General features: G+C 37.4%; 1 protein-coding gene across 1 annotated transcript in view; it reads left to right on the forward strand.

The window, feature by feature from the left end:
* The window catches only part of LOC135216924 (uncharacterized), a 49,665-nt gene extending 42,563 nt beyond the window's left edge, over positions 1 to 7,102 (forward strand). The window contains exons 3-5 of the mRNA XM_064252472.1: positions 1,767 to 1,868; positions 4,920 to 5,250; positions 6,661 to 7,102. Coding sequence (XP_064108542.1) covers positions 1,767 to 1,868; positions 4,920 to 5,184 — 367 coding nt within the window. The 3' untranslated portion in view covers positions 5,185 to 5,250; positions 6,661 to 7,102. The remainder of the gene's footprint in view (positions 1 to 1,766; positions 1,869 to 4,919; positions 5,251 to 6,660) is intronic.
* The last annotated feature ends 2,898 nt before the right edge of the window (positions 7,103 to 10,000 follow it).

Consider the following 10,000-nt stretch of genomic DNA (forward strand, 5'->3'; position numbering starts at 1 on the left):
GTATGGTTATTGAGAGAATATATTATCAGAGAAAAGCCTTATTCTCACCGAGGAGAAGAAATTAAGTGGTTTATGGAGCAACAAAGCGAATCTCATTTCCCCTGAAAATTGGACTGTAAATTGCATAGAGGGAGACGCTGATATAATTGCAATAAATCTCACCACGTCATACACTGGCTGTAAGGCAAGTTCCTTTTGTCTTCCACATCATGTTAAGAAAAGCTTCAGTGACACGAGGGACTTTCTACGTCAAGAGCAAGTTCACTGAAAATTGTCTCTCTCTCTCTCTCTCTCTCTCTCTCTCTCTCTCTCTCTCTCTCTCTCTCTCTCTCGGTTTGGCGCAGTAATACTTAAAACCAGCTTCCTGAAGCTGTTTTAGTTTTTTTCCGAGGACCTACAAGAAACTATTTCCCCTTGGAATTTGATGAGTTTATAGAGAACAAATCCACAGCTTTAAAAGATCGCCTTCCACCGCCAACTGTTGCTTCAACTCCCAAGTGAGAGATTTCGGAGGATTTTTCTCCCCGAATTTAATTCGTTCGATTGGCGGTAGCCTTCTTAACTACCAGATTGGCGAATCTGCCGGGTTGGACCGGCTGGAAGAGCACCCGTTAGTATGCAGGCTGTGGGGCAGATGTACCGGCGGATGATATCGTCACTGTATAGCTTACTAATGAATAAAAAAATATTCATAAAAATGTACCGGCATACAATGTATAAAAAGATAGCGTGAACATATATGTTATGAGTAATTATACTCTCACTAAATATATTTTCATGTTCATTATATATATATATATATATATATATATATATATATATATATATATATATATATATATATATATATATATATATATAGTACTGGTAATCTTCTTGGGCGCGAAGATATAGTAATTCAGTTGTATTCCACATAGGAAAATGAAAAAGGTATGTCACAGAAAATGTCCAACAGTTTCGTCCTCCAATGGACCTCTTCTTGGAGCGTTTATTAAGGAAAAATGAACGCTCCAAGAAGAGGTCCATTGGAGGACGAAACTGTTGGGCGTTTTCTGAGACATACTTTTTTCATTTTCCTATGTGGAATACAACTGAAATATATATATATATACATACATACATATATATATATTATATATATATATATATAATATATATATATATATATATATATATATATATGTGACTGGTAAAAATGCTGTTACAAAAGAATTTCATCATTACCTACCTGAAGATAAAGACGGTTGTATCTGAAATATAGTACTTACTTTCCATATTTTGGGGTTTTTATGGGCTCCTTTTATTAGATATATATAAATAATCTCATGCTGTGTCTTTACAAACCTTCACTTGTTTCCAGTCCCCTTTCTCATAGTTCTCATGTAATTAGATATGTTTTATTTTGTCCTCGTATTGCAATATATCCCGCAACAAGTACTATTTCGTATCCGTTGAGTGCGAGAACAAGCACTACTTAGGAGTAAAGGAAACATGTGATGAAGTCGAAAATAATGTGTTACCAATATATAGGCTAAGGAGCTTAGCTAAGAAAGAATAAATATGATTCTGATCAGCACTATCCTGGCAGTACAATATATATATATATATATATATATATATATATATATATATATATATTATATATATATATGTGTGTGTGTGTGTGTGTGTGTGTGTGTGTGTGTGTGTGTGAGTAAGCTATATAGAGGTTACAAATTAAACTAATATCGATAACTCATTGCATCTGGTCTCCTGCTTTTCCACAGTGACGTCGGGGAGATCCCAGAGAGACTACGAGAACTGCTGCTCGTCCAGCGCCTAATATCGAGTCTGAACCCGGCAGAAGCACTCCCCGAGCTACAGGCCCAGCCAGCTCAAGCCATCAGGTAAGTCCGGAGGGAGTGGGAAGCCCCTCGGATTAAAGTGCTTCCGTCTCACCTCTTTTGGCCTTTGGCTTTTCACAGCGCTCGCGCCGTAGTAGCATTAGATTAACAGCCTAGTTTAAAAGGTGTTTTTCCCGGACCCATATCAGGTTTCCTCTGCTTTTCGCTTTGAAAAAAGATGTCGTTCTAGTTTCCTTTCTTAATTATCGGCATTTCGTGGTTTGTTAGACTTCTCTAGCTTTTTTTTTTTTTACCTAACGTCTTACAGGCTTCTTGTTGTTAGAATTAACGAGCTGTCCGGTTCAATGCCTCCTTTTTAATAGTTATCAAACCTTCTCCCTGTGAGATTAGGACATACTTTGTAGTTTGAAATTAATTGTTAAGTATTATCAAAATGATCCATATCATTCAAGCAGAAATACTATTTCACTGTCCTGTCTTATGTTTATAGTTTCTTGTGTCATGTTTTGATTGGTTAAAATGTAGCTATTGAAATTCATGATTAGTAACTACTGCTTCCTTAGACAGTGAGGCCAATGCTTTGACTCTTCATGCATGCCAAAATTATTGTGCTCCTACAGCCTGTAGCAAAGAATATTTTGAAATCTCACTGTAGAATGAGTGTATTTGGATTACTTCTCTTTTACAAAATGTGCTACGTTACATTTACCTTACTGGGTAACTTCAGAAAAACTATGAAAACCCAAATACACTTTGAAATATATAAGCACACTCGAACTCACTTTCTGCAGTGTACAAGAAACCATCAGCTGATGTTGAGGAGAGGTTCACTAAGGTATTGTCTCTTCTGTTGAAAAATATATATTCTATCATTTAGTCATAGACGAAAGAGAAGGTGACAAGTCTAATAGATAGTATATACATAACTGCATAACAATTTTGATAAGTACTTTTCTAATTTTGGGTAAATTTCGGTCTAAAGATGATTTTCTCCTGTGTTTGAGCAAAAGGCTCCCAAAATACCTGAACCCTCTGCAAGGCCTTAGGAACCTCTGCTCAGATGTTTGCCAGTACTTAGTACTTGTGCTGAATTGTGGCGTCTAGTACTAGGATTAGATGACCTAAACTTCAACCCAACAGGAAACGAACGTGCTACATCAACGCTGGCTTATCTCACGGTTGTGACTACAAGGATCTGGTAGGCGCTATGGCGGAAAAGAATTACTGGGATTCTCTCAACTCCCCTGGCCGCAGGAGGAGGGCCGTTAGCGCCACCTATCCCTCTTCCTCTTCCAATCTCCCCTCCTCTTCCTCTTCCTCTTCATATTCACCTTCCTCCCCCTCCTCATCGGGAGACTACCAAGCTTCACCTGCCCTGGAATTTTCTGGGGTGATGCACTGAAAACCCAGGAGTTGAGGTCATAGACGACAGGAGATTTGAGACTAGACACGGTGAGCTTTGGTGGCGGGTCGTTTCCATGTCAGGGGGGCAGAGGCAGATTGCTAAGAGGGCCTGGAATACCATTCATCCACTCTGAAAGGATAGAAGGCACTGAATGATGAACGATTCCTTTTTGTTAGGTTAGACACATCTTTTTAAAAGGAGCCATCATACACGTTGCCATGTCAGAAATTCCAGTCTTGCAAAATAAACAGTTGCTTATGGTAGCTAAAGGGTTCAAGAGGAATCGCCATTCCTTTCGTTTAACCGAGTCTTCTGTCAGACTGCCTCTGCCTTTCTTCCATGTGCTGACATTCTTGTTTGCTTGATGCTATTATTAAAAACATTTGTATTAGGTCTCATATTCAAACTGATTCATTCGGACAAGTTTCAGTGTGAGTGATAATGTTTTTGTTTTTAATGCCTGCGTTAAAGTACGCATAATTTCATATAATCTAATTAATTTATTGTATTTTCCATACTAATTTTAATTTTCAGGTTTTATATTCCAGATCATTATAAGTTCTTTTAAGTACAAATTACTATGGAAGATAGCTAAATGTCTTCTAAGTTTGAAATTAAGGAAGACACGTGCATTCACCACGACTCATTCGTATCAACCCATGAAACGAATGCTCCTAAAATCTAGAGCTTCGTGAACGAGGTCATTGATTGATTTCTATGCCTCATCAAGCAAGATGCAATCACCCGCAGTATTGAAAGCTAAACGCTGCAGTTATAAAGGAAAAATAAACCCTTAAGAGTGATGCTTCACTGCAGCTAGCTATAATGATAAGCAGACCGAGTATTTAGCGGTATTTTTCCACGATATGCCTTTAATAGGAGGTAAAGGATATTCAAGCAAAGATCCTTATAAAAACCACATCCTTAGAGGCTCTTTGACTTGAAAAGAGCTTCCACTGTTATGCAAAAAATGTAAATTACTTTCTATACTTTTAACCCATACTGTAATGATAAGTTTTTAAACTAACGCATTATCACAGAATTTTTGTTTTGTTCAACTGACAGGTGATCAATCAAACTAATATCCTTTGATATAGTTTATACAAAATTATTTTAGACTTTTGCTTTTGAACGCAACTTACAGTTGATATAGTTGGTTCTTTACTAGTTCACAGTAGATTATAGTACGAAAATAGACGCCCATGGTCTGTTATACTAACTAGAGTACGCGCATTTAGTTTTCAGCCTTTTAATTTCATCTTTCATTCCTAAATTTACTGAGCTGATAGACATTAAAATTTTGGTGGTAATATCAGATTGCGGGTACAAATATTTGTTGCAAAAGGGGAAATGGACGAACTGGAACAGTAATGAACTGAGATCCACCACATTTTGGAAAATCACCCGATTAACTAACTGTGAACTACTCTGAAGTACATGATAACACCTTTGAAAATGCCAAATCATGCTGTGAAATGTTCTCCTTTTATTTCCACCCATAAAAAAGTAATACATATTATAAATAAAAGAGAAAAGCACCATGAGTGCTGTAGTGAATCCATGGACAGTGAAACATGACCGTCCCTCCGTCATTCCCTTCATCCTTCAAGTAGGGATGTCGTTTACTAGTCGAAAGCTCAACCCGTCCGCCATTCTCCCATTATACTCAGAGTCCAGCTTTCATCCTCTTCCAGCCACTATAATTTGAAGAAAGACTTAGAGACTCTCTCTAAAGCTGCCGCTGCCGACATCGACTTCCGGGCCCTGCGGGTCTCGAAGAGATCAATCCGATCCTTCTGCAGCGGCAACGCCTCCAACCGCCAGTGCCGCAGCTTCTGCTTCAACCTCGGAGACTCCGCCTGCGCCGATGGGGACCTGGGAGGCAATGGAGAAGATTCCAAATTCCTCAGTGGGGGAATGACCCCTGGAAAATAAGACTCGTGCCCTTTTGAAAGCCTCCGGACAGCGTCTCCTCCCTTGCCCGAAGTGAAATACTTTTTGGTTGGTTTGCTTGGATATATTGTTGGGAAAAGGTGGCGGTGCTTCTGTTCAGACTTGCTCATTGAATACGTTTCTCATATTCCTTTGCACTGTCCTACTGCAGTCGTATGTTAGTTAACAACAGACCATTTAGACGTTAGTCTGATCGTGAGCTTCCGTGTGTGCGTTTCTGTTATGACTGTTGTCGCTTTCCTCGTTGCTATCAGCAAATAAGGTCGTGCGTACTTGCAAGAGAAAAAGACTAAGAAGTTGTGTTACTGGCGCATATACAATTCTGTGTACGGTAGCCAAGATCTAAATGAAACTAATAAACTGGAAGAGCCAGAAGTGAGCGTTAGATATAAATTCTCAAAAGTCGAGAACGAAAGGCATACATTAGCCTAGCTTAAACATCACATACCCTATTGATATAAACATTATCGAGTAGATCCCAACATTGGAGGGTTTGGAGCTTCTGACCTTATAAAGAAAACACAAACATTTCCATTGCGGTAAATGAGGAAATTTCTTTATGGCAGAAGAGTCTTGTACTTAGAGTAACATTAAATATATATATCCGTATGAGAAGGTATTCATACGTAGCTCAGCAAATTTACAGTTCTTGATTTGTCGATTTGTCTGTTCGTCACAAAAAGAAACTTAATTGTGTTTCAGTAATAATCATCATAACATCAGTATAGAAAAAGGCAGCAATAATGAGAGAGAGAGAGAGAGAGAGAGAGAGAGAGAGAGAGAGAGAGAGAGAGAGATCAAAATAACAGTTTATTCGACCGATTAACGTTCTATAAATTCTTAAACTCATTGAGAAGTGAAAAAGACGTAAATAAACTCTCTGATGAACAATCCATAAAATCTCAAATCCTGAGAGAGAGAGAGAGAGAGAGAGAGAGAGAGAGAGAGAGAGAGAGAGAGAGAGAGAGGTAGGTGGGGGGGAGTGTGTTGGCCAAGTGTATCGTGTGGTCTCAAGACCAAGCAGTAACTACCGAGATCATTCGCTTTAAACATAAAGAAATAGAAAAAACAAAATCTTTTCTGATGTGAAAAACAGCAGGAAAATAGAAAGATTACACAGAACAATGTAAGCAATTGTGCGTTGAATTTACACCTCGTGGCTATACATATTACATGAATAAATTCAGAGGAAGCATATTTTGTGGCTGCTAAAGGAATACTTAGTGGTTTTGCTCGCTTGCATATTTCCTTGTATTGTTTTAGATGTTTAAACCCAGTGTCTCCACTGAATTACATTTATTATTTAGCGTTAATATATCCTCAAGATGAAGTTCCTGAGATTCACGTGATGTCAAAAGATTAACTGATGCCAGATTAACGATGTCAGTCATAATTGATTTATTACATAAGTTTATTTGTACTAATAAAGATTCCTTCTTTCATCTGTTTTCCCTCCAGGAAGCCGTATGGTGTGCTCATATTTGCAGCCAGCTAGTCTACAAGATTCCTGCGCCTGTCGCCCGTTAGACTCGCAACTTGAACTATGTACAATATTATGTAAACGAAACAACACGAGCCCGCGAAAACGTTGGTACCACTGAAGCCCCATGTTACCAATATTAGCTTTTTATTCAACCCAGCCATTGGGGAACTCTGATGCTGACACTGATATGGATGGCCACTTCGTTTTTCTCTTCATTGAATTAGGCCTATTTGGAATCGGCTTGTTTCAACAAATAATATATAAGGAACGTCATTTCTGCCAACAGTAGAGAGTGTACTATTTCCCAAACAAATATAACATCCAGCTTGTAGTCTGACACGCATGATATATATATATATATATATATATATATATATATATATATATATATATATATATATATATATATGTATATATATATATGATATATATATATATATATAAAAAAAAAAAAAAAATATATATATATACACACATACATACATGCATACATATATGTGTGTGTGTCTGCATATACACAAGTACGTCTGTACTTATGCACAGTAGATACGTATGTGCAAGATAGATTGCACCTTTCTGTCATATGTTTCTTGTGGAAAAGATTACTTTCATCCTAGTGCTTAGAGGCTGGATATGTCAGTTTCTGTATCCTGAGAACAATTTCACACAAAATATAAGACAGAGAGAAGCAACTGTAATAGTATTGATGTTCTTCCTCCATATGAACACATTCCACAAATACAGCACAAACGACCTTCTTTCATATCACCACTAACCTGCACTGTATTCAACAGCAAGAATTCTCTCACAATATAAATTAGCCATGAGAGTTCCCAAAAGTCATTTTAAAATCTGGAAATAAATGATGATCACTGACTGCAATACTTGGAGCCAGCGATGTCACACCTGAATTCATCAAATGAGACACAATATTGTTTGGAAGAATCTTCTAGCTGAAACTGAATCGTCAGTTGCCAGTCCAAGCCCGGTTCCAATAGGAGTTAAAATATACTTCGCGTCGACCTTTATCAATGGTGTTCAATAGCTAAGCTCATGTTTGTGTTAAATGTATGTTTTGGCTTCTTAGCGTCTAAGTACCTTTGCCAACCTGTGTAGTAAGTTACTCCTTCATGCTGTTATTGTAAAGCCAAATGTGAGCAATGTTGTCACTTTTCTTTTAATCTTTTGCAAATATACATTTCTGTCAGCGTGGGAGTTCCCTCACCTGTAAACGAGCACCTATGGAAGCCATCGGCACATCAAGTGAAAAGACAATGTACATAAATATAAATTTGAAATAAATGAAAACAGTAAAATGTTGACTTTTTAATGAAAGGAACCTCCTGCATTATAAATTTGTCATAGAACAAATAAAAAGGGTATTAGGTTGAAAGCGTCAATAAGACAAGCGAAAAAACAAGTCAAGACGCTGCACTTATTATGGTGGGATTCGAACCCACTTATGGGTGGTTCAAATCCCACCAGGGAAAACTAGAATACGTCAGTTTTGACTGAGACATCAGTCAAAATTAAATACATTATATTGGAGAATGAACCGCTCCATCTTCACCATTTTATTAATGCTGATAACTTTTACCAGATATTTGTGCATTTGTAATAGCTACGATGTCTTCTTAACCTGCTTTTCTCAGACTGCTTGGATACGATGGTTAGTAAAAGCCTTAGATCCACAAGGCGAACAAATCAAGAAACGCTACCTCTCACCGTGGTTTGATTGAATGTATGAAAGTCAGCGCCCGGAAATAAAGGAGATGAAGTACAATGCTGTAAAGGTGGAACAGGAAGAAAACCCTGCACTCGCACTAAGGGGCAACATTTAAATAGGTTGAACAGGAAGACTGAATAAAGGAAGCGGGAATGTAGGTAAAGTGAAAGAGTAATAAGATAATAAGAGAATACAGTTAGGGAGGCTACAAACAACCTTAAGTGAACGGGATCATATTCTGTATTTTGCACATCTATTTTAGGGGCACTTTAACTCATAGACAGACATATAGAGATCATTCTTATACATAGGTTAGTAAATGGACACAAAAAACAAAAGGCCATTAACTTTCTCAGCCTCCATTACAGCAGAATGTACACTTTATGTTGTAAAGGAAAAGAGACTATTCGCGAGGTGAGAAATGAAAAGATATAATGATGAAAAAACTAATAATTACAAGTAAACAAAAAGAAAGAATAAATAAAGATAATGAGTAAAGTTTTAAAGTATTTCTACAGGCTTTCTTAAACAAGAGAGCATCGACTGCCGTGGCACTACCAAGACGACTGGTCAGTCTTACATTGATGAATGAAAGACGTTTAAGGAGCGTGATTATTATCGAGGACCGTTTTTAACGGTCTACTGAATATCAGAGAACCGATAAGCATGTCTATTTTGAAACATCCTTCAGTCAGAGACCCTTTTTTCTATGCCTATATTGTCATGTGGGTAATGCACATAGTTTCAAATATCCTGCTTTCTTAAATAATTGTGCTTGCAGGTTGTTATTAGCCTGTACTAACAGATTCAGCAGCCGTGTTTACCCGCCTGCATAAAGAAGATATTGTTCATGAAGGCATTCCTTGCGTGTATTCGTGTACTTTAGTTCATACCGGCCAGACTCTTCTTGATTTTCTGGTACAAAAAGGATAGTCTTTACGAAGTAGACTGCATGCAAATCTGCTTGTTTACTGTTGGTCGGATGAATGGACGTGTGTGTGCGTGAGTGTATATGTGACAGAGAGAGAGAGAGAGGACTATCATATCCTTGATTATATGCCTACTTTTCAATCCTAGGATTAACTAGCGTAGGTCTTCCAAATACTTATGAACAATAAGAGTAACTCGACGAGTTTATGTGAATGCTGAAATTTAAAACAAATAAAAGCAAGAGGAAGGCAGCTTGTTCGAATGTTTGACGGAACGACGAAAGAATAACTTAAAAACGAGAAAAGTTCTAAATAATTAGAAAGAACAGGTTTTTAATCGAACCCAACAATACGAATACATACATGCATACATCTATATATATATATATATATATATATATATATATATATATATATATATATATATATATGTGTGTGTGTGTGTGTGTGTGTGTGTGTGTGTGTGTGTGCGCGCGCGTGTGTGTGTGTAATTTATATAAGTATATCTGCAAACTCACGTACTAGTTGAACTCATACTAACATTTACAGCCAATTTCTTTGAAATATGGGAAATTTCTTTTTTGTGTATTTATGCATAAACTCCACCTTCATTCGGACACGTACCCCAATGAACCTCATAAACGAGAATTATTATTTCTC

The sequence above is a fragment of the Macrobrachium nipponense genome, chromosome 6 (assembly GCF_015104395.2).
Source record: "Macrobrachium nipponense isolate FS-2020 chromosome 6, ASM1510439v2, whole genome shotgun sequence".
NCBI classification, from domain to species: Eukaryota; Metazoa; Arthropoda; class Malacostraca; order Decapoda; family Palaemonidae; genus Macrobrachium; species Macrobrachium nipponense.